Genomic DNA, 27981 nt, shown 5'->3' with positions numbered 1-27981 from the left:
ATTTGATAAGAATAGAGAATACCATGAATTTAATGTTGGTGATATGGTGTATGTGGAAAATGGCAATAAGCTGAACAGAAAAAAATTAGATCATTTGAGAATTGGTCCTTTTCAGATTATAGAGAAAATATCCAAATCGATATATAGAATTGATACTGGGCACAAGAAAACTGAGTCAAATTTATTTCACGTCACGAAGCTTGTTCCAGTATCCGTATATTTATAGATTTTCTTTTCCACTTTTATAGATTTTCTTTTCCAAGGGGAGAGATGTAAAGTAAAATACTATACTATTTTCTTTAATTTTTAGTTTGAATGAAACCTATTTTATTTTATTTTATGAAACTATTTTGTTTGTGGTAAATGTGACATTGGGTGTCAAGATTATTTTTCTATTAAAGAAAAGATGGATGTTATTTTAGTTAAATATTTCTTTATTTAAAATGTAACTCACAATTGTGAAGAAAGAGATATCTAAGAATAAACTTTAATTGTCGTTTCTTCATTTACAGGTTGATTTTGATTTTGTTATGCACTTGTAAATGAATCAATGTAAGTTTTAAGATGTTATTTTTGTTATAAAATGTGTAAAAATAAAATTCTTCATTTACAGAGCAACGCAAGTTTATTCTTCAAACCTATAATTAGAGAATAATCTTATATATTAATTACATTATTTTCCGTCTAAAAATCTCTAAATACTTCATTAATTGGTAAGGGGACGTCCATTAATCACTTGAAAGTCTTGAAACTCAACTAAGGCTGCAAAAAATCACAAATCATCAAGAGGGGGGGGGGGAACTGGGGGGTTTATAAAATATATCACATTTTTAGTTAAGACTCAGCCCTAGAGATGGCTATTTTTCCGATAAATACTCAAAATAGATCATTACCAGGTATTTATTCACTTTTTTGGAAAAATACTCAGAAAATAGGTAGAATATGTACCTAGACCGGACTGCACCAATAAATTCGTTAAAAAAAAAATTGAAGACTCCGCCACAGAATAAAAAGACTCGTTGTCAATAACATCTGTTGTCAATTTACTCACTGTCATCAGCACTGACCGTCAGTCAGTGTCAATAAAATAATTGTCATAGGGAAATATTCCGGTGTGCCGTAAATTAATAAAAAAAGTAGTAGAAATCATAAAATTGCGTTAATATTTCCGCTTTATTAATAGTGTTCAGCGTAAGGCACGTTATTTATATGTACTTTACTGGATTCAAGTAACAGTTGGTGTAGTAAAATAAATCAAAATTCCTCCTGCTTCAGCGACTCAGGGATCTTCTCTCCGAACTGCTGATTGGTACGTACCTCGATTGCTTGATGACAAAACACTGCCACAGAGCATGTACTTGTCAGATATTATTCCAATACTATAAATTTGCCATCCAGGAGATTATTATTCTTGTAAATTGTTAATGACTAGGTACTTGACTTCTTGCCAATCGCTTCTAGGTTCCACTCTTACGAAGCTAATAACTGTTTACCAACATGCAACTTTAAAATTCTGAGCCTCAATTATTTTTTACACCTAAATACTCACCTTACCACTACATAAAATAATAATTATGTCTTATTGGTGTCCTGTTGGATTCCATTTATTCCCTTAAAAGATTTCCATACTATTTGTCAAGTGCTATCTATTTCTTAAGCATGTAATGTATTGCTGGGAGATCATGCTTACAATAGTTAATCTATTATTAGTATAGCCATACTATTAGTAGATTAACTAACACATACTAGCCTTCTAGCTGTGGGAGACAATAGTTGGCTAGAACGTGACAATCTGTTGAACAGATAGTCATTACACTCACTTCCTTCAGAAATGACATCAACCAGCCAAGTTGCCATGTTCACGGGACTTGTATTAATATAGACAATTCTTATACAGCACAATTTGGGTTTACTGTTTAATTTCTTATTAATCATATCCACATTTTAAATCAATATTAAAATTTTATATATATTTTTCAGACAGTCCTATTCATCAATTAAATATTGGCTTTAGTTATAATGTTCTCCCATAGTAAACTATCACACTCAGTATATAAATAAAATGGCACAATAGAAGGAACACTCTTTATTATGTCTGATGTTACAATACTATCCTACAGTCCTTACCCAATAATACTTATCTAGATTAGTCTTTACTAATAATTAGGTTATTTTTTGAAATAATACAAATAACTTAGAACATTTTCTCAAAAAACATATTGCCTTGACAGGAAATTCCCCTTGTAACCAGCAACCCTGTATTAGAGTCCAATATAGGTACTTAATTTGTGAATTGTTTAGGGTACAAATAAAATTCAAATTTTGTAATAGAAAATGCAAAGGCTAACAGTATTGTTCAGTATTGGAGCCCAGTAGTGATACAAGTACGACAACAGGCGGTCGGAGATGCAGGCGGCGTGCGAGGCGGGCGAGGTGTTCGCTCTGCTAGAGGGGGCGCGGCCGGCGCGCGCGCCGCCGCCGCCGCCCTCGCCGCGCTCTACGGCGGCGTGCGCGAGCCCTGGCTCACGCGCGCGCTGCTGGCCTACCACGCGCGCACCGGCTCCGCGCGCGCACTCGACCTGCTGGCCCGCGCGCCCGAGCCGCACGCGCGACATCTGCTGGACGCGCTGCAGGAGCAGCTGCGCGGCGAGCGCGCGCAGCGACACCATGCCCTGGCGGCCTTCGCACCGCTCGTGGCGCGCCGCCCGCCCTGGCTGCATCGGTTGCCCGCGCACCCGCTGGCGCGCGACGTGCTGCGCGCCGCGCGACACGAGCGGGACGCGCTGCCGCTGCTACACGCGCTGCTGGCGCTGGCCGCGCTGCTGCCGGCCGCGCCCGCGCTGGCCGCCATGCACCCCGCCGAGCTGGCCGACGCCCTGCTGCGGCCCGCGGCGCTGGAGCCGGCGCCCGCCGCCGCCACGCGCGCGCACCTGCAGCTGGCGCAGCTGGCACTGTTCCACGCGCTGTACGCCACGCACCCCTGCACGCTGCTGGAGGCGCTGCGCGCGCAGGGCGCCGAACTACCCGCCAACGCCGCGCGGGACGCCTGGGAGCGCGGCGTGGGCGCGCTGGCCGAGTCCGTGCGCCTGCACCCGTCGCTGGTGACGGGCAGCCGGCTGCGCGAGGCCGACCCGGCGCGCTGGGCGCGGCAGGAGCATCACGATGTGCTGGCGGAGTGCCGGCGCCTGTCGCTTCAGTCTCGTGCCGAAGACGCCGCGCCGTCCCCGCTGCCGGCACTGGCGGCCGCGCTCCCGCCGGCGATGGCGCGCGGCTCCCCCGCGCCGGGATCGGGCGCGCACGCGGCCCGTGCAGCTAGCGGCCTGCGGCCCGGCACGGAGCCCTGGTTCCCGCTGGGCGACCGCTGCGGCGCTGACTCCGCGCCTCACACGCCGCTGCCGGCGGAGGACGCGGCGGAACCCGAGGCCGCGGTGGAGGCCACGCCGGAGAACACGCCGGCCAGAGAGACTCGCGCGCAGTTCCGCTTCCCCACCGAGTCGGGGGCCGTGCGCGCCATCGGGCGCAGGTCGCGGCCCGCGTCGCCGCCTCGCAAGGAGACGTCGCCGTCGGCCGCGCTGGGGGCGCCGGGCGACGCGTACTCGTCCCGGCTGGCGCGCGTGGCGTCGGAGCGGCGCGCGGCGGACTCGCCGGTGCCGTTCGCGGGCGTGCCGCCGCCGGCCGGGGCCGTGGCGCGGCCGGAGCCGAGCCGGCCGGCCGCGGCCGTGGAGGAGCCGTTGAACGTGGAGGACCGCGAGGTGCTGGAGCTGACGACGCGCGGCGCCCCCGAGCAATGGGCGGAGGGTGCAGGGGGCGCGGGCCGGCGCGAACTGCCGGAGCCACGTGCCCGCTGTGCGCGGCTGCCGGGGCGCGGGGGCGTGGGGGCGCGTCGCTCGGCGTCGTGTTCCCCGCGACTGGGGGGCGCGGGGCGCGTGTCGGTGGCAGTGCAGACGGTGGACACCTGGCCGGAGCCCTACGAGTTTATAGTCTCCGACTTCTTCCACTCTCTGCCGGACGACAGTCGGCGCCAAGTAAGTGGACATTGATTTTGGAGATACACTCATCATTCAAAAATGCACAATACAATTTCACATAGTTGAAGCAATCAAAACAATGTAACCAAGAATTGTATTGTGAATCTGATTGAAAAAGAGTAACCTATGGAGTTCCTTACTCGTTCTTTTCCATAAGAATCTACACTTTGGAACGAGCAAATAGCTTCACTAGAGGACTGACCGATAGACAGATGTTATTCATATTATTATATTTGCTTTGATGTTCAAAAGTGCCTTCCTGGTCTATTTGTGAACAGAACTCAGAGGGTCGGCTTCAAAGGGATATAATTACAAGCAAAAAAACCACTGTTACTGCACTCACTTTATTGTTATCACTTTTCCCCGCCAGGGGGTTTGTTTGTACTCGACGCGACGTCAAATTTGACGCCGAACCTAACTAAATTGAGGTAACGAAACCATAGCGCGATCTATCTCGATTGTCAGGGGGCTCGATAGATGGCGGTAAATAACTTTAAGTAAGAAACTAAGAATATTATTTTTATTATAAATTTTGATTGAGCTATGATTCCGTTACTGTCTGAACAATTTGAAATAAATGATTTTGATATGTTGTTAAGTGATATTTAATCCATCACTTGACAGAGTCGGACGAGCGCATAATTTTTTCTTATTTGTGTGATCAGTTCAAGTATAATCTACTCGAGTAAAGTGATAGTACGGGAGGTGGCGCTATATTTCAGCAAGTAATCTCATACCGCCCGAAAATCATACCAACAAAAGTTCTCCCTTAGTATATAAGGTGATAGGGGTGAGACTTCTAACCCGTTAAAGGCTGAGTACTACATCTAATTTTATGGACAAAAGTCGGGAGTCGAATGGGTCGAATCCCCTCCCCTAAAAAATTATGGCTATTTTAATATATTTTTTACTTTTTTTGATATCAAAGGTTGTATGCGTCGTAGAAATAAAAAACCAGTATCGATAAACGGTAGCTAATAACCTTGGCTAACTAATTCATTACTTTTTTCATATGTTTGATAATGTTTTGGTGAGAAAAAAGCCGAATTTGTGAATTATTTTTACCGAAAAAATCTGAATTTTTCAATATTTTCAATTAGGGGTTCAACCCCCAAATTATTATTTTTGTCGATAAAATTAGATGTAGTACTCAGCCTTAACGGGTTAGAAGTCCCACACTATCACATTGTATAAGTTGATCTAAGCGTCCGTTCACACAGACCGGCTCGGAGAGCATCGGCGCGCTTTTTTCTTTTCACACAGACCGGATCGTGTAGGCTTGGAATCGGTCGCTTGGAGTGGCCAACTATGTCACATACACCGGCTGCCACAAATCGAATCGTATGCGCTTGGAGTCGGTCGCAGTGGAGTGGCCAACTATTTCACATAGACCGACTGGAAGTGAATGCGCTCGGAGCCGATCGGCTGCGCGAACGAGAAAGAGCACGCGATCGGAGTCGATCAGCTCCGTTTATTATTTCACACCAAGCGCCGTCAAGCATTTTTAAAGTAAAATGCAGTGCACATTAAAAAATAAACCTTAATACAAATTCTTAAATCTCTATTTTCAACGTGACAAAAATTTGCTCTCCTCTCCGAGCCGGTCTGTGTGAATGGGCCCTAAGCGTCAGCCACTCAAGTAGCAGTGGAGCTAAAGGTGATATCAAGTAAAAGTTACAAAAAAATGTAGCTACGAGTATTTTCATACCGTGCTAAAATTTGAGGGACGATTCTCTACATAATGTTAAACTAAAAAATTATGGGTATTAAAAAAAAAAGTGGACTCTACGTATGGGAACTATTGATAACTGCGTTATTAGTGTGGGCACCAGTTTTTCATTACCAGTTACCCAAGAGTGTATGCAATAAATGTATATATGGACATGATTTTTAATTAGTACACAACGATTAAGGTGAAAATCAGCCGAGAGCTGATAAAAAATTAAACACAAAAAATATAATGTTTATTTAATTCATGCAGCAATTGTATTCGTGACGTCTCTTTATCAGTTCCAACTCTTTGGAATCTACAGGATTCAAGTTTCAAGGGAATCATAAATCTAAAATGGTTTGTGATTAATTTTGACTACGTCCCATGGGTAAGTAGAGTACGTATGCGTGCAGGGCCCGGAGTCCGCGCAGCCGTGCGAGCGCCTGGACGCGTACATGGCCGAGCTGTACGCCGGCCGCGCCAGCCGCGGCGGCGCCGACCTCGCCGAGCAGCTCGCGCTGGCGCACGCGCAGCTCATGTACGAGCGCTGGCGCCGCGACGCGCACGCCGAGCGCAACCGCAGACTGCTGGGCCGCTGCCGCCAGGCGCACGTGCTCGAGCTGCACAACGCCGCGCTCGCCGAGCGCCTGCGCCACGCCGCCAGGGAGCGCGACGAGCTGCGCGCCCGCCTCGCGCGCGACCAGCCCGCGCCCCCGCCGCGCCCGCCGCGCCGCACCACGCCGCGCTCGAGGCCGAGCTGGCGGAGGAGCGCGCCGCGCGCCTGCGGGCCGAGGCCGCGTTGCGCGAGGCCGAGGCGGCGCGCGCCCTCGACGCAGCCGAGCTGCAGCGCACCCGCGGCGAATCCTTCGAGGCGGCGCGCCACGTCGAGGCCCTGGCGCGCGCCGCGCTGGCCGCCGAGCGCCGCGCCGAGCACGTGCGCCGCCTGCGCCGCGAGCTACTGGTGCTGGCGGAGCGCGAGGCGCGGCTGAGCGCGGCGGCGCGCGGGGCGCAGGCCGCGGGCTCCGCCCCGCCGGCCGACGAGCGCGCACTGCGGGCGGCGCTGGCGCGCGCCGAGGCGGAGGCGGAAGCGAGCGGTGCGCGCGCGGAGGCGGCGGCGGCGCGTGCGCACGAGCTGGAGGCGACGCTGGCGGCGCGCGAGGCGGCCGTGGCGGAGCTGAAGCGCGCGGCGCGGCACGCGGCGGACGAGGGCGCGGCGCGGCTGCGGGCGCTGCGCGACAAGTACGCGGCGCTGCAGCGCGTGGTGCGCGCGGGGAGGCGCGCCAGCTGGAACGCCTGGCGGCGGTGGGGAGCGCGTGGCCCGGGGGCGCGGCGGCGGGGGGCGCGTGGGCCGGGGGCGCGGAGACGGGAGACGCGGCCGAGGCCGACGCCAGCAGCTAATGCCCGGGTGACGAGTGGCGGCGCCGAGCCGCGCGGAGCCGAGACTGTGACGCTTGCACGTGTATCGCATACGGATGTAACGCTTGACTTATATATTAGTTGATTCGTGTACTCATCGATGACTACGTTCATGTAACTCTAATTGGGAATAAATGAAATACAATTTTTCGTTCAAATTAGTCTTTATCATTAAAACCCACGGCGGGGTATCGCATAATAATACGTCATACATAGTATATATTTGGTACAAAATTCACAACAAAGTATAATATAAATAGTTAAAATATCAACAAACTCTTATTTACAATGTACAAAATATACAAATAGATAGAAAACAATCAACAACATAAGGCTAGCGCGGCGTCAGTCAGGGCAGCGGCTCGACGTAGTTCTCGGGCACGAGCCCGGTCTTGCCGTTGAGCGTGCCGCGCAGCCAGCCCGGCTCGCCCGACGGCGCCACGTTGGTGATGATCTGGTTGGGCTCGAACGACAGCTCGCCCTCGCTCTCGCCCAGGCACGCGTACAGCGTGCGCACGCGGCCCGAGCCGAGCGACGCCGCCGACACCGACTCGGCCGACGAGCTGCTGGAGCGCGCCGCCAGCTGCAGCGAGCTGCCGCGCGTCGCCAGCTGCGCCAGCAGCTGCGCGTGGTGCGGCGAGTAGCGCGCCGGGCCCGCCAGCGCCCCGCCCGTCAGCCCAGGGCCCGCTAGCCCGGGGCCCGCCAGCCCGGGGCCCGCCAGGCCGGGGCCCACGCCCAGCATGCGCTCGCAGCCCGCCACGCTGACGCCCAGTCGCTCCACCACTCCCTGCAACAAAGAGTCCCGCATTACAAGCGCTGTACACCGCGCACACTGCCGAGTTGTTCCTTCCAATGGTCAGTCAATGTCGGGAATGTCCGAGGAGGGCGGAACTCGTTTTCTAATAAAGATTTGTTGTTGCCTGTCTGTGACTGACTGTGTAAATTAGTCTTCTATAGTTATTAAATAAACAAATATATAGTTTGAATTTAATCCACTCGCTCAAAATTTCAATAACACCCCCCGGTCTGATTAAGTGACACTCGACAATCTGAACAGGTATATTTTCATTTATTCATTCATAACTTCACGCCTTTAATCCCTGAAGGGGTAGGCAGAGGTGCACGTTATGGCATATGATGCCAATGTACACCCATATTTCACAATTTATGTTGTAAGTCCCATTTAATAGGTGGCGAGCCTATTGCCATACACCGGGCACATTTCCAGACTCCGTACTACTACTGAGAAATTTTCGAAAAACCGAAAAAAGCCCAGTAATACTTCGCCCGACCCGGGAATCGAACCTGAGACCCCTTGCCCGGTAGTCGCACTTGCAACCACTCGGCCAACGAGGCAGTCATCAATAAAATTGGTTGAAAAAGGTTATATGTTTTTCTTTAATTATTATTTGTTGTATTTAGTTATTCATTTATAAACTACACAGAAAGTGGAAGTTGCAAATTCTTAAAAAAAAAAAATAAGTTTCGTTATACTCAAACAGACTGAGTACCGAGTGAAACAGCGCGAGTTTTGTTGTTATACTTGCTGTATCAAAGAAATTTTTATATATTTAATTTATATATTATATATATTAACATCACTATATAAAAATAACTTACTAAGCTCACACTCAAAACAAAGCGTTTCAAAAAATCAATCAAAATCAAAATCATTTATTTCAAATAGACCAGGAAGGCACTTTTGAACGTCAAAGCAAATGTAATAATATTAATAACGTCTGTCTGTCGGTCAGTCCTCTAGTGAAGCTATTTGCTCGTTCCAAAGTGTAGATTCCTATGGAGAAGAACGAGCAAGAAACTCCATAGGTTACTCTTTTTCAATCAGATTTACAATACAATTTTTGGTTACATTGTTTCGATTACTTCGTTTACATATAAATAGTGAGTGAGCGGTACATAGTGTCCTGCACGAGCAACCAAGTTGTGTACTAAATATATTTACAATGTAAATGTAAATTGTGATCAAACAATTTCACCCTCGTACATTGTACTCGTAGGAATCTCTTCCTACAGTCCTTTGTTTTTGGGCTCATATTCTGCAGGGTAAAGTTCATAAAATTGTCAGACTTGCACAGTTATTAGCACAGGACAGTGAACCCGAAAATGTAACTAAACCTTCGCGTTGCAATCCTACAGTTTTCAAGATAAGACCGAGTTGTTTCCCCTTTAATGTTAAGCGTAAGTTGTCAAGCATAGTTTAAGAGACAGAACAGAACTTACGATATCATTCCGTGCGGAGAGCGGCACCGAGGTGGGAGAAGTCCTGCAACAACAACAAACACATCAGTCAGCACGGCAGTAGACACGACACCATACAGTACACGAGCACAGTATCACCCGCGGGACGCACCCTGCTATCACGAAGCCCGACAGGCAGATGATCATGTCGCACAGCGAGACGCGCGTGTTGTGTGTGTGTGTATGTGTGGAGGAGATGCGCAGCGTGCGGCGGCCGGCGCGGCAATGTGCGGCGGGCGGCGCGCGCCGCTATATACGTGCCGCGCCAGGTGGCCGCGCACCTGCCTGCCCCGCCCCGCCCCGCCCCGCCCCCGCGCCTAAGGATTCGCGATCCTGTCTCCTGGCACTAGTGGCCATGTGTACTGATTACACAAATAGCTCATCGACACCTTCGCCTATATAACGACACAGCGCCCCTATATTATTGGATCCAAAGTTTGTCCGGCGGCAGCGCAACGTGTCACGGTGTATGTGAATTTTGGAATCATGTATGGTATAAACATACCCACAACACAGAAGAAAATCCTAGTTGCTAACTGTAAGGCTGATATTTATGAAAGCCCGATATTCACGTAAAGCGTAGGCAGAGGTCACGGCCTTAAGCATGTGACGAGTCTCACCCTCACGTAATAGATCCCAATTTAAACCTATGTACCTACTACCTATATCTACAGTAATATTATTATAGACTAGCTTCAGTTCCGGCTTCTGCCGGCGACTTCCTAAGCACAGTCAGTTAATTGCCTGTCTCGTATTTTCCGTTTCCATGAAAATGGGAAATAGTTAATGCCTCCGTATAGTGTCACATAGGTCCAGTAGTTGCGGGTGTGTTGTGCTGTGTTTTCTCTCAGTAAGTCGCTCAGTAACGGAAGAGTAATTCATAAAATCCTAGCTTAAAACATACATAAACCATCCTCTGGTATCACTATCTATTAAAAAAAACTTCAAAATCTGTTGTGCGATTTTAAAGATTTATGCATACAGACGAACAGACGCGACGGCGGAAAGCGACATTGTAGGGATAGAGTGATTATACATAGACTACACGATTGGCGTGGTGGCTGGGCAGTTGGCTGCCACGCAAGGTGTAGCGAGTTCAATTCTTGCACGGATCAACTCTGCGTGATCCACAAATTGTTGTATCGGGTCTGGGTATCATGTGTACGTGAACTTGTATGTTTATAATCGCACCCATGACACAGACGAAAATCATAATAAGCGCCAACGTTAAAAAAAATGTTTGTATAAAATTTATATAGAATTTCTGGGGAAACACTAAATCTATACTAATATTATTAATATTATAAATAATAAATAATTAAATAATAATATTATAAAGCTGAAGCGTTTGTTTGTTTGAACGCGCTAATCTCCGGAACAACTGGTCCGATTTGAATAATTCTTTTTGTGTTGAATTGTGCATTTATCGAGGAAGGCTATAGGCTATAAAACATCACGCTATGACCAATAGGAGCCAAGCAGAGCGGGTGAAACCGCACGGAAGTAGCTAGTTGATAATAATAATTAACCGGCAAATGATAATAGACTACTAGCGACATGTAGGTAAGTACCTACTCTACCTAAACCGTTTGTGTCGTGGTTGTTATTGTCAGAGCGAGGACAGTGCAGCAGGCCGCGGTCCTGGCGCGGGGCGCGCGGGTACTGGCGGTACTGGCGGTACTGTCGGCGCACCTGTCCCGCGATCAGTGCGCGCGGAGGCTGCAGTGACGTCACGCGGCAGGTGGACATTCCGCGCACGCGCAGCTGCCGCCGCGCTGCATTCTTATCTACCGTAAGGTTTCAGCGACCGCCCCCACTCCCCCACCACTTACTTCCATTATTAATATAATATATTACGAGCTGTTATTGTGCCCTACATGATGTATGTAAATATGATGGCCACGATATGATTACCTCAAGAATGCAGTTATATAAAGAACAGTACCAAGGATATATTTTTATGTTTCTCGTTGAACAGTTTCATAAGAGTAATTACAGTACCCGTCGGACCAGACATGGAACCTTATTCAAGTGGAATTAATATTATTTATAATAAATAAACGATACGATGAAACAGTACAAATCAATGTTATGGATAAAGTACTGCGAGTTACGGAATAATGTAGCATCGTGTTATACTTATTTAGATTTGACGTGTGTCAAGTAAAAATGGTCCTATAGGCAAGTATTGACAAAAAAGAAAGATAAAATTAGAATAAAGTGCCGGAGCCTGAATACGCTCGTAAGATGAAGCCTCAATAAGACTCGGCGCGCATTGTGCTCGCGCGCCAGCTGTGCACACTTTTTGTGCGTCCGCAACATCTGCTCGCGCCATTACAATATAAGAAACAGAAAAAACGGAGCGCGCGAGATACAGGCGGCGCGCGCAGGTAGAGGCCTGCTATACTACCACTATATACAACAACTTCTCATTATTTGTATATGGCACCCGAAAATAACAAGATCCGTAAGTTTATCAATTTACTAGGAACTTTATAAAATTTCGAAGGATTCTAAACGGGAGATAAATTATAATATTTTACATCCACTTTTTCGTAAACTTATCAATTTCCGACGTCATACGGTAAATTTATAAACTAACGGATATCTATTCGTAAGATATCGACCAATCATAGAAACTCTTTTAAATATAAGCATCTTTGAAATACGTAAAATCACACACTGCTCTCTGATTGGCCAACGTTCATAGTGGCAATGCTTGTGTCCATTGATTTTGGTATAATCAGACTTCACAAACTATAAATTGGAAGCAACAATGCCTGGTTCCTCTCTGGCACGGATGTAGTGTGTTGAGTTTTCTATTATCAGTTTCAATAAGCTATTTAACAGTTACTAGTTAAAATACAGGAATACTCTTATAAAACAAACTAGTGGTAGGAGAAGTGACACGTGACATTCAACCAATCAGATCGCACGTAGCGTTTGGTTACTGCTTACTTATTATTTTACGAGTGAGTTCAGTAAGTTTATCAATTTACGAAAAAGTGGACGTAAAATATTACAATTTATTTCCCGTTTAGAATCTTTCGAAAGTTTATAAACTTCCTAGTAAAATGATAAACTTACGGATCTTGTTATTTTCCGGTGCCACATACACATAGTATCCCATAGTTAATGTGCGCGTTAGAGTACTGGGATACTCATGGAATCAAAGTCAACAGCAACGTTGGTGGAAATGAAGTTTATGTGAAAAAAGTCTTGTAACGGACAAGTTATGGTTGAAATCGTTGTCGAAGAGTTACCTTTAATATATTTACAGTGCCCTCCAAAAGTTAGTTGAAATGATCAATAATGTAGTAAATGTGAGGAAATTATAATAAAACCAAATAAAATCGTGGCTTCAAGAATTATTTATTAAAATATAATCAATTTAGAATATTTCTGTCAGTAAAAGAATCATAACAAATTTTATAATTATAATTTATGTAGATTAACAATGAAATCACGTTACCAAAAGTTAGTTGAAATTGTTGAAAAAATATTTTAAGGCTTGTGTCTTTGCAAATATTTTAACTTTTAATATTTTGTATGACCGCCATTATTCTGTAGAACTGCTTTAAGTCGTCTAGGCATTGATTCTACAAGATTCTGTAATGTTTCGACCGGTATAATCGACCATGTTTCAAGAATTTTATTTTTAAACAAATTCCTGTTGCGTCTTATGGAAACAGGGATCCTGCGGTCTAATTCATCCCACAAATGTTCAATGGGGTTAAGGTCGGGTGACATCGAAGGCCATTCCAGTAAATCCACTTCGTTATCTTCAAAATATTGTTTAGTTATCCTTGCTGTATGCTTCGGATCGTTGTCTTGTTGGCACTTGAAAATCCGACCTAACCCCATTGTTTCAGCAGATTGTTTTAAATTGTCACGGAGAATATTACAATAGACCTGTGCTGTCATCTTGCCTTCAATTACTTGCAGTCGGCCCACACCATGCCAAGAAAAACACCCCCAAACCATCACACTCCCACCGCCGTGTTTCACAGTGGGCTGCAAGTATTTGTCGTCGTAAGAGTTATCATTGCTTGTGCGCCATACAGTTTGCCGACGGCGATTTCCAAATAGTTCGAACTTCGATTCATCGCTAAAGACTACTCTCTTCCAAAATTCTATTGGTTTATCCGAATACTTGTGGGCAAACTCCAACCTTCGTTTTTTATGGATCGATGTTAAAAGAGGTTTCTTTCTGGCAATGTGACCTCGTAAATTAGCATCATGCAGGCGTCGCCTGATAGTAGTTTCAGAAACCGAGGTCCCTGCTTCCTGTAACTGATCTTTGATCTCTCGTACCACAATCTTGGGATTAATTTTACACTGCCGCACTATTAGTCGATCATCAACAGAAGTAGTAGCCCTAGGACGCCCCGACCGTGGCCTATCTGCAAGACTAGGACATTCTAAACTTTTCTTTATTATTTTTCGGACACCTTCTGGACTAACTTTAAATAATTTTCCCACAGCACTAAAGTTTTTAATTTTTTCGTATTCATACACAATCTTTATTCTTTCTTCGACAGTTAATTTTCGCCTCGGCGCCATTATTAATTCAAAAACAGTCAAATCACCTTACAATATCTTATTATTAAATTTAAACTACGCACACTGCCTTAACAATAATAATAAATGAATTTAAAACCGCGAGAGTATCGGATATCGTTTAAAGTTTGCTATTTCAACTGACTTTTGACGCGCTCAATTCAAGTAGTGCACACATAAACATAGATTTTGAAAGAAATCAAAATGAATTTCGGGGAATTTCCTACTGTACGTATTAGAATAGTGTATCCAAACATAAATAGTAAACAGTTCATTCATAGAAACTGCGTATTTTGGAAAATATATAACATCATTGATAAGGTGAACTAATTTCAACTAACTTTTGGAGGGCACTGTATATGGCCAACACGGATGGTGCGGGGTACGTACAATACGATATGTGAGCTGGATTCCAAAAAACGAAAAATAAAAAGAGCCAATGGGAGTTTAAATAATGTAATAGTAAATGGTAGAATGGATGGTTAATGGATGGTGTGAGAACGCGCGACATGGCTGGGGTTGGATCGCGGGCTGTCGTTTCGGAATTATGATTGCATTGATTGCAATCACTTGAATTCGGGTCAAATGCGTAAATGCTGAGCGCGCGTAGGGATTGCAATCCGGTCCGGCGCGGCGGATCCGGTAGCCGGATCCCATATATTACAAACTAGCTTCCGCCCGCGACTCCGTCCGCGTGGATGTCGGTCTTCACGTGGATGTTTTATTTCTCCATTTTGAGTAACTAACTCTAACAATGACATCTTTTAAATATCTATTGGAGCCAAATACGGCTAGGCCCATAATAATTAAGGATATCACTCTACTGCTGTTGAGCTTGCGTTCTGTAGTATAAAAGTGAAAAATTAAGATATTTTTCCAGGATAAAAAGTATCCTATTTTATGCCCAGGAAAATAAGGTATAATTACACCAAGTTTCATCGAAATCGAACCGTTAGTTTTCACGTGATGCCTGAACATACAGATAGACAGACAGACGGACAGACAAAAAAATTAATCAGGTACAGAATTGACCCTTCTACAAATTTATTATATGTATAGATAAAACTTCATACCTATAATTAATAAAAGTACCTACGCCTTTACCTACTTAATATAAACTAAGCGTAATTCATGTATATCTTTAGTGTTTCTGTACCGATTTTTATAATAGGTAGACAAATATAATCAGAAAGCTCCGAACTGCTAAGCTATCGGGAGTTATACGTGTTATTGTGAGTCAACCATAAAAGATAGACATTTGCTGTAGTTGAATATTTTTTAAACAATTTTAAGGGGAACATTTCCGTCATACATGATTTCTTTGTAGCTTTAACCATTAAGGCTGCACACGCGACGGAAGCTTCAAAAATGGAGTAAGTTCTCCTATTTTCCCAACATTTCCCTTCACTGCTCGGCTCCTATTGATCGTAGCGTGATGAAAAGTATACTATAACCTGCCCAGGAGTATGAAGAACAATTGTACCAAGTTTCGTTGAAATCTGTCGAGTGGTTTTTGTTTCTATAAAGAACATACAGACAGACAGACAGACAGACAGACAGACAGACAGACAAAAAAATTTCTGATTGCATTTTTGGCGTCAGTATCGATCACTAATCATCCGCTGATAGTTATTTTGGAAATATATTTCATGTACAGAATTGACCTCTCTACAGATTTATTATAAGTATAGATTTATTATAAGTATAGATAACGTATTTTCTCTCTTTAAAATCGTGCGAAAGAGCGTATTTGCATCAAGAGCAGTTATCTCTGATAAATGGGTATAGTATCCATACGCTGTTGATTTTGTCAATTTTTGTTTGGATTTTAAAATAAAATATGATGTTGATTTACAAAGTCAAAGTCAAAATTATTTATTTCAAATAGACCAGGAAGGCACTTTTGAACGTCAAAGCAAATATAATAATATTAATAACGTCTGTCTGTCGGACAGTCCTCTAGTGAAGCTATTTGCTCGTTCCAAAGTGTAGATTCCTATGGAAAAGAACGAGCAAGAAACTCCATAGGTTACTCTTTTTCAATCAGATTCACAATACAATTCTTGGTTACATTGTTTCGATTGCTTCTACTATGTAAGAACAATGTAAAACTAATATTCAGTCAAAGTGATAGAAAAAGAAAATAACCTTGAGGACAACAAAATCAATGCAGTCTGGAGCTGACCAGTCCCAGTTGACAGCGCCCGTTCACGAACATGACACGTACACCAGCACCGCCCAACTCAACCATGTTGCAGGGAATCGAGCGATCCAATGCCCGTGCCACCGCCAATGAGACCTTTGAGTGAGCATGACAACTCCAAGCTGACACAAATGCATTCTACTAGTCTAATTCAGTTTTAGCTAATTACAGGGCTCTCACATTTACAATGATTGTATCAAGTTTAACAGAACACATTGAAATTACATGGTTATCTTTATATATATAATTCTTCTGTACGTGTGTATGTCACTGAACTCCTCTTAAACGACTAGACGGATTTTGATGAAACTTTTTGTGTGTGTTCAAGAGGATCTGAGAATGGTTTAGATTCACAATTTTGTCCGCTGGACAATGTTTTTTTAATTAATTTTTAATTTATTAGTAGTTGTTGATTTTGGAATGTTTTACATCGGATCCGACGGACGGCGCTACCATCGCAGTGTCAAATATTAATGACGTTAGATATTGTCATAACATTTGAATAATAATTTTCATCAAAAAGGTCCAGAATGTTTTAGCTTATTAAAAAAAGAATAAAATTTTCAAATTAAAGACGTGTAGACAGGACAACGTCTGTCGGGTCCGCTAGTATTATTACATTATTGGAATTACTTTATTTTTTCGTTGCCCTGTGGAGCCGGACCAGCTTGCCTCCAAGCATTTTTATCCTCTATATAATCATTCAATTTGAAGAATGCTAGTCTACACATCGTTTTTTAATACATAATTTAAATTGTCTTTCATTTGTTTGTGTTTTTTTTCCTCTGGAATTTTGTTATAATATTTAACACAGAATCCCATGAACGACTTACTTATTTTTGTCAATCTAAAGAATGGCTGGCTCAATCTATCCTTATGTCTAGTTCCATAATTGTGCCTGTCAGACACTTTGTCATAACATACATTACATTTGATTTAGTCTTTATAAACGGGTTTCATTTAATTTATACTATAATTCACTGTTGTTTGTAAACTTGGAGATAGATTATTATACAGCATGGAGATCACTCAATTATGTGTTAAATGCAACTACACGTGACTAGTAGTAGTCTCTGTATCTACTACAGGATACATTTTGGATAATGTCTATCCGATCTATTCGACCTTATCCTACCGCCATCCTTTCAAAGTAGAAAGTAAGACTTTCCTAGTAGTAAGTCGGCCCACTATCATCCCTACAGAGTGGCCGTGCATCCAGGGAATGGAACAATCTGGCGGCTTCTATCTTTCCTGAGAAATACAACCGGCGCTTTTCAAGGTCAGAGTAAAATGTGCTCCATCTTCGGCCACATCTTCGCTTCGCCGTTCTGGCAGTAAGCGGGTTGGCAGCCAAACGCAGACTTAGCAACTTAAAAAAATAGTATTATTCTACAGAAGTATAATACAACTAAATATTTTAACGAAAATAATTTGTTTTTTCTTTTCAAACAAAATCAACACTAAAATAAACCTCTATATATAAAAATGAATTGCTGTTTGTTAGTCTCGGTAAAACTCGAGAATGGCTGGATCTATTTGGCAAATTTTGGTCTTGAATTATTTGTGAAAGTCCAGGGAAGGTTTAAAGGTGAGATTAAAATGTTTGAGGCGGTACGAAGTTTGCCAGGTCGGCTAGTCAAGTATAAAATTCTGTGTGAACAGCTCCATGTACGTTGACCACAAAAGAGCTTGAATGCTGAATTGCTGGAACACTTATCTGTACTTACGGAATAAAATAAATATATATAATAAAAATAAAATCCAAGTTTAGGAGAAGGATTCTACGTCATTTCTAAATATAAGTCGTACTAGACGTGACGTGCAGCGATACTTCCAATCAATATAATTATAATCGCGTGAGCGTAATGGGCGTTTCCGAACGAAAATAAAGAATACGTGTCTAGTATATCAAAATAATGTTCCGCACGGATTGAAGCGGTATTTGTTTTCTATGTGTTTGTCTCTCATAAGATGTCTTCTTACGTTTCCGCACGTAAACCTTCCACTGCATAAATAAATAAATATGTAAATAGGTAGCAGTGTGAATGTGCAGCGGGTGCAACAAGGGCCGTACCTGAGCGCCCCATTGTGGTCGGGCGGCGGCGGCGCGTCCTCGAAGATCTGCTCGTAGTGGTCCAGCAGCGTCTCCACCAGCACGTTGTAGAACTTGAGGTCCAGGATGGAGGCCACGGTCTCCCGCTCCGGCCGCAGCAGCGTCGGCCCGAAGCACACCGCCAGGTTGGAGCACGACATCAGGTTCTTGTCGCTGCGCGCCGCCACGCTGCGGGGAAGCAGGCGGTGAGCGCGCGGTGTACAGTGTACAGTGTACAGTATATGAGTGTACAGTGTGCAGAGTGCGAGTACGTACTTGCGCAGATGGCGCAGCACGAGGCGCAGCATGTCCCGGTTGCGGGGGGGCAGCGCGCGCACCAGCGCCGCCACGCCGGCCGCCCGCTCCGCGCGCCGCGAGTTCTCTGCACACCACATTGTCGGGCTAGCACGCTACTTACTCTCGATCCAATCAAATCTCAATCATTATTCTATGTCAAAACTATACAAGCCCAATCGTAACTATATCGAAATAGTATTCAGAGTACGGAGTGTAAGGCCAAACTCGATATCAATTTAATTCATTCAATATCCACGCAATACGGATGCAACGGGCGCTAGTGTTGCGCCGCACGAGTACGAAAGGACATCACCCATTTTGATCTAAATTTGAAAGCCGGCCAAGGTGAAAATAAATAATAATCTATTAGTACTTGACTCCTAATGATAATATTAAATAAACCATTTAACGTACATTTTCTACAGTTTTGGTGCGACAATAAAAATTGCTTAAGTCTTTAACAGCCAACTGAAAACTGTTGAAAGCAAGTCCTCCGCTAGTGTCGGTCAGCAATGACCGCAGGCAGTGGGTGTGTTTCGGGAGTACTAACGGATTATTATATTTTTTCATCTTGGCCGGCACTTCCAAAGTGTCGACACAATTACACTAAGCGTGGGAGATGTCCTTTCACAATATCAATGTCGATCGATCCGAATTGGATTCAAGAGTAAGCTTCCAGGTTTCCTCACGGTGTTTTCCTTCACCGCTTGTCAGTGGTATCTGAATTATCTTAGAAAGCAGCAATGATTATATAGATGATAATGATATAATTTTTTTTAAAAATGTACTGTCAAGAACTTGCAAGGCGCTGGTTATTTCTTTGTTTATTTAGCGGCTGACTACTGTCTCGTTGGTCGAGTGGTGACCACCAAACGAGGGTCATGTGTCATGTTCTCGGCTCCATGAGAAGGGTAGCCGCTCTACATATTGTATGTAATGTATAATCAACAGACAAATGGCATGTCTGTGGATCATATTGATTGGACAGGTCATCGAGAAACCGGGGTTCGATTTCGGACAATCATAGAAAACTGTTCTTGACAGTTCGAAATAAGTATGCAAATTGGCGAGTCGTTGCGTTTTCCAAAATGTGAAAGAAACGTCAGCGCGCGACTCACTGGCGACGGCGATGAACTGGTCGTGCAGCGCGCGCGTCAGCAGCGGCTCGGGCAGGCCGCGCAGGTAGCTCTTCAGCGCGCTCGTCAGCGTCTTGGACTCCCACGCCAGCGGGTCCTCCAGCGCGGGCAGGCGGCCCGCCGCCGCCGCCGCCACGAGGCGCGCCACCTTGGAGGCCACGCCCGCCACGCGGTACAGGCCCTGCTCCTCCAGGCCGCGCGCCTCCAGCGCCGCCAGCACGCGGCGCACGAAGGCGAAGCCGGCGTCGTCCAGCGCCAGCGCGGGGTCGGGCGCGGGCGGCGCGGCGCGCGGCGCGGGCGCGGGCGCGGCGGCCAGCGCGCGCAGCCAGGCGGCGCGGTCGCGCTCGCCCAGCGCCTGCAGCGTGAGCGGCGCGTCGCGCGCGGCCGGCAGCGCCTCCCAGCAGAAGCGGCGCTCCACGGGCTCGGCGCATGCGCGCGCGCCGCTCACGGCCAGCTCGTCCGTGGCGCCGGTGGTCTTGACGTTGATCTGGTTGTAGGGCGTGAGCGCGAGCTGGCGCGAGCCGTGCTCGTACGTGCAGTAGTGCTTGCTCCACGTCGTGGTGCCGAAGGCCTCTGTGGAACACGCGCGTCACTGTCCGCCCGCACGCCGCTCCATACACACGTATAGAGCTGTGCTTGTGTATACAGTACTAGTGTGTGACGATACAGTCAGTGGTTGTAGTGTACAACTGAGTGGATGATGGACTGATGTTAGAAGGTGAGTTCGTTTCGTTAGAGAGTACAGTGCTGTGAGCCAATCAGCCAAATGCCATAGCGCTTGTATAGTAAATAGAAAACGAATTGTATGGCACTAGCTTCTGCCAGCGGCCTCGCCCACGTTTCCGTGGCATCATCCCGATCCCTTCAGCCGTTTCAACTTGATTGAGTAACAAATATAAATATACAAACACACAAACTCACAATAATGTTGTATAGTAAGATTAACGTAATGTTTGACAAGTGTTAGTGTCGTTTTCATACATTGAGTCATCTACTCTCTCGGTAGCGCTTGTCGCGCTTAAATGGCATTCGGCTGCAGGCTGCGGTGTAGTAGGCGACTGTGTGTGTGCAGGGACTCACTCTTCTCCATGAGGAACAGGTACCCGGCGCGCGACACGCCGCCCGCCGCCTCCTCCGGCGCCGCGTCCTCCTCCTTGCTCTGCGCACACACACACACGTTACACACACACGCACACACGCACACGCCGCACACAGCCCACCGGCCGCGGACTCACCATCTGCCGCAGCTCCATCATCTTCTTCATCAGCGACTCGGTCTGCTTGCTCATCTCCTCGAAGTTGCCGCGCGTCTGCAAGCCGCGGGGGGGGAGTTAGTGGGCGCACACACAGACACACACGCACACACACACGCGCACACATAGACACGCGCACACGTACTAACCCGCTGTATGCGCAGCTGCAGGTCCTTGACGCGCGGCTCTGCGTCGGCGTGCACGTCGTGCGCGGTGTGGTGGAAGGTCCACCAGCCGAACACGAAGCCCAGCAGCGTCTCCACCAGCTCGAACTTCTTGCGCTCCTGCACGGCCTGCAGCTGGAACACGTACTCCAGCGACGCCTGGCAGAAGTCGCGCTCCGCCATGTCCATGGCCGCGTCCGCCTGCGCACACGGTCACTCTCACGCCACGCTCCACGACACAAACAAGTGTACCTAGTCAATACCATGTGGGGATCCGGCACCACGCTACGTTTGTTGCGCATTGGGAACTTTATCTGATGGTAAGCATTCGCCGCCATGGACACCCGAAACACCAGTGGCGTTACAAGTGCGTTACCGGAATTGAAGGGTTGTTGGGGAATCGGGGATTGGGAAGTTAGGGAAGGGGGGTAATGGGGCCGAGGTAGCACTTTGATCGAGCCGGCCCAGCAGTGCCGAAGCATGGCTCTCCCATACTTATACGTAAACTGAGGTTGCGCGATGTAAAACTTTACTCGTCAACATAATAGGCCCTCTATGTTTCCTACTAGTCAAATTCAATACTTTTTTCGAAACGTCAAAAACGATATTTTCTATGAATTTTGTATGAAATACTCTATTATGACGTCATAAGTTTTTGACGTCAAATAGCAGACTTATTTCTAGAAATTTAGCTAGAAAAAAATCGAAAATTAAGCAGTTCATCAAATTTATGAATGAGAGTGTGATTATTTTTGAATATTTAATTGTACTGAAAAGTTGTAATAATTTATTTTTGACCCCGTCATCATCCCTATTCTTTAAAGTGACATCTATTGGCTTATGGTTGAGTTAGTCCTTACACATTGTGACATAGTTCTGTAGTATTAACACACCTAGGTTTTTATTAATCTCTGTTAAGATTTTTACTAATTCGTCGTAAAGTCTAAACGATAGTCGACTACCTATATATATATATATGCTCTGCTTGGCTCCTTTTGATTAGCTTGAGATTAGCGCGTTCAAACAAACAAACTCTTTCATCTTTATACATTAGCATAGATAAAACATATCGTTTTGATGAAAATGAATGTATTACCTCCTGGAACACGGCCTCCGGTTTCTTGGTGGAGAGCGAGAGAGTGCGCTCCTGGCTCTGACAGAACTTGGCAGTCTTCTTGTCAAACTTCTTCTTGCCCTCCTGTAAGCACAGAGCGCGGTGAGTGCAGGCGACTATATACTAGTACAGGTACTAGTGCAGGTACAAGTGCAGGTACGAGTAGTTCTCGACACTCACCTTGACGGCGCCGATGTGCTCCTTGCGGAAGCGCTCGAGCGGCTGGATGATCTGCTCGTGCGCGCGCCCCAACTGGAACACAACGCACCACGTACACTACTACTGCAGCCACACATTACGCACACGTTACACACTATGACCAGTCCGTTGTTCCGGCAGTTACAGGTTCACAGAGAGCGTCAGATTGGCCGCTGGGTCACCGTGAACAATTTGAAAGAAGAATTCTTTATAAAATAAAATATAGGTTACACTCTCTGTGCCCTCTCGTTACCCATTCAAACGAGAAGACCGTTATGTGTCCCATTTAATAAATTAATTAATAGGATTAAAGTAGAAAGCTTTCGCATTGCTAGGGGCTCCGGGTGAACTATACTTAAGTCTCACTTTTCAAATCAGTGAAAATAAAAGAGCTGATACTGTTTGAATCAGAAAACGGTACCTTTTTAATTAACATAGATTTAAAAATATTTGTAAACGCACACAAGGCGAGTCAAGAATACAGGTCCGACAGGACGGTGACATCAGTGATTGGGAGCAGTTTCACTTTCTGCGGCGCGCCTCATTGGCAGGCGGCGCGCAGCGCGCGGCGTGTGGCGCGGCGCCCGAGCGAAGGTCGCGCGTGTTTACCAACAAACCACGGCCGGGACTACCGACCATACTTCTCTACTAGACAGGCAATTAATCGAAAGTGATTCCCTGTACATCCTTCATCAAATACGTACTCTGCGACACGAGACCACTACCGTATGTGTTTCTAATGATTGTTTGTTATGAATAGAGGTACAAATGGTGTTTACTAATAGATTAAAAGGGTAATTCTTTATGTTTAACAACATTATCTACGAATTCTACGATATTTTAAGTTTTAGTCAAATCGAGTCGTTTAAGCGAATAATTTCAAAATTTTAATTTGTCTTCAACTATCTATTTAGTTGTTTCAATATTTTGATATTGTGTGTTTAATTCGGTACGTAACAGTCTTAAAAATGCCATAAAATTGCCAATAGTACCAGCACTGGTGGAACAAGCTGTACCAGCAATCGATCAAGAGGACCTGCTACATTATTTAACGTATTGTGTTGTTTAATACATTGTTTTCCAGGAACACGTTTTGCCTTATTCGAGCGGCATGGGATACAATAATTTCAAACTACCTAATGCATGATAATGCGTGCCTGCTCGAACTCTTGAATCCATTACAGCGCATCTGGAGTACACGCTTAAAAGCAAGATCAAGTCAAACGGCAACCCTGCTAAAACTCTAAATGAGCTGCGAAGCGCAGCACCGGCCGGTTCGGAGACTATTCAGCAAGTTGACAGCCAAAACGTCATCATAAGCATGTCCGATCGCATTCAGGCGCGGCATTATCAAAGCCAGAGGAGGAAACACTCTGTATCAAAACACGACGAAATAAAAATACAGTATTTTTAAATTTCCTCGTAGTTGTGCCTGACCGAGTGTCGGTCACAATGTTTGACCATACACTCATGAATCATCCTTTGAGCTACAATGGTGGATTACACGAAACCTTTGACCGATGCTCAATGAATATTTCTAAATACCTAATATCTAGATGGTAGGTATAGGTTAAAAACAATAATTGTCTCGACACCTTTTAAATTATTTCATACTAGCTACTTCCGCGAGGTTTCACCGGCTTTGCTCGGCTCCTATTGGTTATAGCGTGATGTTATATAGCCTATAGCCTTCCTGGAAATATGCACTATCCAACACAAAACGAATGATTCACGTCGGACCAATATTTCCGGAGCACGTTGAAACAAACTTTTCAGCTTTATATAGTATATTAGTATTAGGTATAGCAGTATAGAATATAGTATAAAAATATAGATATATGTAAGTAAATATAAGTATAAAAGTACAGATAATTAAATAAATAAATAAGTATAAGATAAGATATAAGATGAACGCGCAGCAACTCGTCCCTGAGCAGAGTACTGACCATGCGATCCCGCTCGTCTTCGATGGTGCGGATGAGCGTGGCGAAGTGGTGCAGCGAGTGGCTGATGACGCGCTCGTCCTCCGTCATGGAGGCGCCGATGCACGCGAACTCGAACTGCTCCATGCTGGTGGCCAGCGCCAGCTGCGCCGCTCCCAAACCTGCGCGCGACACACTACATGTACAATTCAACGTCACTTGGGATAGAATATTCACCCACTTCAGAATATTCCACGGGAATATCCCCATACTTTCTTCTGTCGCCCTATTCGTGATTTAATCAATTGTCATTCCTCCCCTTTGTATTTATTTGTAACACTATAAGTGCGACCGGGCTCCGTGGGCCGGTGTACCATTTTTAGTGACGAGTGGGAACCTTCTGCTCCGGAGCCCATACGGTGGCCCGATATAACTAGTGACTGTGACAAACCACGTGCTCAATAATGTGTTACAAACGATACTGCTTGACTTCTCCCGGCTGAGCGAGGTGAGGAGTGTCAGACTCTTACTAACTAAAACCACCCCGTTTCCACTCCTGCTTGTGCGCAGCTGCAATAGTTACCGCTGTGTCTGTGCTCGCTGCTAAGGCATGCATGTCTCAGTGAACGCGTGACTCACTCGTACTAACTGCGTCTGTACTACCGATGTGTCTTGTCTGTCATAGGCTCTGTTGACAATACTTGTGCTACTTGTGCCTACCTATGTACCTCCGGATAAGTCCTACTAATGCATTGTGTAACGAATGTAACATAATGGTAGGTACATGTAATTACAATAGGTACGTGGTTATCTTGATAGCAGGGAGTCGCGTCCCCAGCGAGCGCGCGCGTGCCGCGACCGATCCCTCAAGGACAAGATTAACAAGAATGCAGATAATAGCATGTAAGTCCGATATAACGATATTCTCTAGATAGAGGCGGCGACCGGCGAGGACGATGACGGCGACGCAGGCGCACCAACGGCGCTATCAGTGTTGTTATCACACAACACGGTACTCTAGCAACGTGCGCGAACAGTTCGCCAGTGTGCGTCCGTCGCTCCTTCTCGCCTGCGACGACCAGGACCAGACCAACAATCATGCTCACTGACTCATATACCTACTATCTGCATTAGTTACTTAATGAAATGGAAATAATTGTATACCACCACATATGGTTATAATTCTGAATACCTACTAGACTGTGATGTGGAACAGTGCAAGTAAGGACAGAGTGGCAAAGGTTGGAGGAGGCCCTTGCCGAAAATATTACCAAACAGATAATAGAATAAGTTTTACCTTTAATTTGCTTGAAAAAGATTTTCATATGTACCTATGATATTATGTAAGCTAAAGATCTGAATAAAAATCCTATCTTACTAGAATAAAGAAGAGAGAAAGAAAAATTACAAATACACTAAGAACAGAAAGTAAAGAAAGCCATACCAACATTAACAAGAGAATGCTATGAGTATATACAATGACAGCCAGTGACTTTATATGTATGTACAAATTACAAAATCTTAGTGTCCCTCTACACCTGTGGGAGAGCCAATCAGTCAATCAGGAACACATAAACGGAAGCAATGGTATGTATAATAGTAATGGATAATTTATATATTACTAGCTGACCCGGCAAACTTTGTACCCCCTCAAACAGCTTTTTCTCAACTTTAAAACGAACCCTGGACTTCCACATATAATTCAAGACCAAAATTAGCCAAATTGCTCCAACCATTCTCGAGTTTTAGCGAAACTAATGAACAGCAAATGATTTTTATAGAGATTTAAACTTTTTTGCACAAGGAGGTTACTATAACTAATTGTTGAATTTGTTTATGTTTCTATAGCCATTTAATCAGTAATAATTATGTATTGTGTAAACCATTAACCAAAATTAATAAATTCTGTAAAAAAAGTTGTAAACAGGATAATTTATTATTGTATTTGTATATGGCAATAGTCTTACTCTTTAATTTATGGAATTATACATACTGCTTACCCCTACCCAAGGCAGTCCCAACTACTATTTAAACACTAAAATCTATATCAATAAAAATGAATCACCAAAATGTATCAATGCATAATTCCTGTATAGCTGCACCAAATTGAATGTTTTTTATGTATTCCTTATTGTCAGGAGACGGTTTGTTTATATATAAAAATTATAGGAGACCTGCTGTTTGTTAGTCTCACTAAAACTCAGAAGGACAGAGGTAAAGAAGCACAGCAGTCACCTCACTGAATACTGGCTAGTGAGGGGAAGTAGTGAATGAGCAGAATATGTGTAATCTTGTATTGGCGGCACACTGCATCCAGATAAATCACTTTACGAGACAATATTGAAAAGTTGGCCAAAACTGAAACCGTGAAGTAATATTTTGTCCAACAGAGTACAACATATGATTGATGTATACAATAAATATGTATGGAGGTATAGATGCGTGCAGCTGTTGGTTGCATGTGGACAGTGAACAGTCACACTAATTAACTAAGTCATTGACACACTTACAGCACTCTCATCATGAATCACTGTAGGAAGCGCACACAACAACACACATACTCCAGCAGCACTCCACACCGTGCGCACTCACACACACATACACAGCTCGGGCTGCAAGTGACTGCGGCCAACTCGGGAGCCACAGCAACCAGAGCTAGTGCCGCATGACACACTACATCTAAATATACAATGTAAACATACTAATGTGGCAAGGGCATTGTAGTTATGTACACATGTACAGCCCAGACTGATTAGCTGTTATCACCAGACAATTACTGGCAGTGCACAAACATTAGCTGAGCCACTTATGATGACTACAAATGGAGGATACAAATACTAATACTACTAATACGTACAAAATTATATTGTAATGCTAGAAGGTAATACACCTAGTAAAAAGTGTTAGCAGGACAAGTTCTCAGTAACATAAACCTTCTCAACACTTGAATAACACAACATCACTTTGTCGTGCCGACGAAAGGCCTGAGATAAGTATGTATAGTACTTACGCTTGGCGGCTTGCACCACATCCTTGACTTCTTTAATCAGCCGCTTAATCTGTTGGCTGGTGCGCTCCAACTCCTTCTCGTGCCTCTGCAAGTTCTCTCGGAACTGGGGGCTATCCGCGAGACACTCGGTAAACTCGAGCGGCTGCAGGCCCACGCCCATCGTCACCCACTCGCAATCGCGCTTCGCTCACTCGCAGCCTCACGGTCACAACACCACACACTTTCACCCAGCGAGTTCCGGCGCCAGCATTGCGACCAGCATCCTGCACTCGTGACCACACGGACGGATACACTCGCGATCGGACCGACCACGCCACAACTATTTATCTTACACTACCCTATCAGTAATTGTTGAGCAAAACGAATAATGCGAGTCTACTTGAGAGACTGACAATACTGACAAAGTGACAATTATTACTCAACTGTCAAAATTGTCAACCCGACTCATATAATGTTGCCATTATAAAGGAGATCGGTAAATCCTAGCCTCAACAGACAAAAATAAAATTCTGTGGTAACTGTGGGTTTTTAAGGACTACACTGATAATGCCAAATGTTTCAGTGAATGTTTCATAGAAGTGTTATGTATGTCGTATGTGTTATGTTGTAAAGTATTGA

General features: G+C 45.1%; 2 protein-coding genes across 2 annotated transcripts; one reads left to right on the top strand and one right to left on the bottom strand.

The window, feature by feature from the left end:
* The first annotated feature begins 1037 nt into the window (after positions 1-1037).
* On the top strand, positions 1038-7313 carry LOC118270904 (hamartin). Its single transcript, XM_050695774.1, is given in 6 exon segments — positions 1038-1309; positions 2332-2446; positions 2449-4025; positions 6153-6465; positions 6468-7007; positions 7010-7313. Coding segments are annotated over 5 exon segments (2598 nt in total). The 5' UTR covers positions 1038-1309; positions 2332-2406; the 3' UTR covers positions 7138-7313.
* Positions 7301-27764, bottom strand: LOC118270991 (rho GTPase-activating protein Graf). The gene is made up of 12 exons (XM_050695775.1): positions 27364-27764; positions 24378-24535; positions 22414-22485; positions 22216-22317; positions 21105-21320; positions 20938-21012; positions 20783-20861; positions 19685-20275; positions 18546-18651; positions 18252-18458; positions 9397-9439; positions 7301-7942 (listed from the first exon to the last, which is right to left on the bottom strand). Exons 1-12 carry the CDS (start codon positions 27521-27523, stop codon positions 7505-7507), a joined length of 2247 nt encoding a protein of 748 aa, XP_050551732.1. The 5' UTR covers positions 27524-27764; the 3' UTR covers positions 7301-7504.
* Between the last annotated feature and the right edge of the window lie 217 nt (positions 27765-27981).

The sequence above is a fragment of the Spodoptera frugiperda genome, chromosome 9 (genome assembly GCF_023101765.2).
Source record: "Spodoptera frugiperda isolate SF20-4 chromosome 9, AGI-APGP_CSIRO_Sfru_2.0, whole genome shotgun sequence".
In the NCBI taxonomy this organism is placed as follows: domain Eukaryota; kingdom Metazoa; phylum Arthropoda; class Insecta; order Lepidoptera; family Noctuidae; genus Spodoptera; species Spodoptera frugiperda.
The sequence above is the reverse complement of the archived record's forward strand: the minus strand, read 5'-3'. Positions and strand labels throughout refer to the sequence as shown.

Excerpts from the sequence above, each read along its gene's own strand:
- LOC118270991 (XM_050695775.1), bottom strand. The coding sequence starts at position 27,523 with ATGGGCGTGGGCCTGCAGCCGCTCGAGTTTACCGAGTGTCTCGCGGAT. Across the intron at positions 21,321-22,215 it reads CGGAGGCCGTGTTCCAGGAG|GCGGACGCGGCCATGGACAT; the intron begins GTAATACATTCA and ends CCGTGTGCGCAG. Across the intron at positions 20,276-20,782 it reads CCTGTTCCTCATGGAGAAGA|AGGCCTTCGGCACCACGACG; the intron begins GTGAGTCCCTGC and ends CGTGTTCCACAG.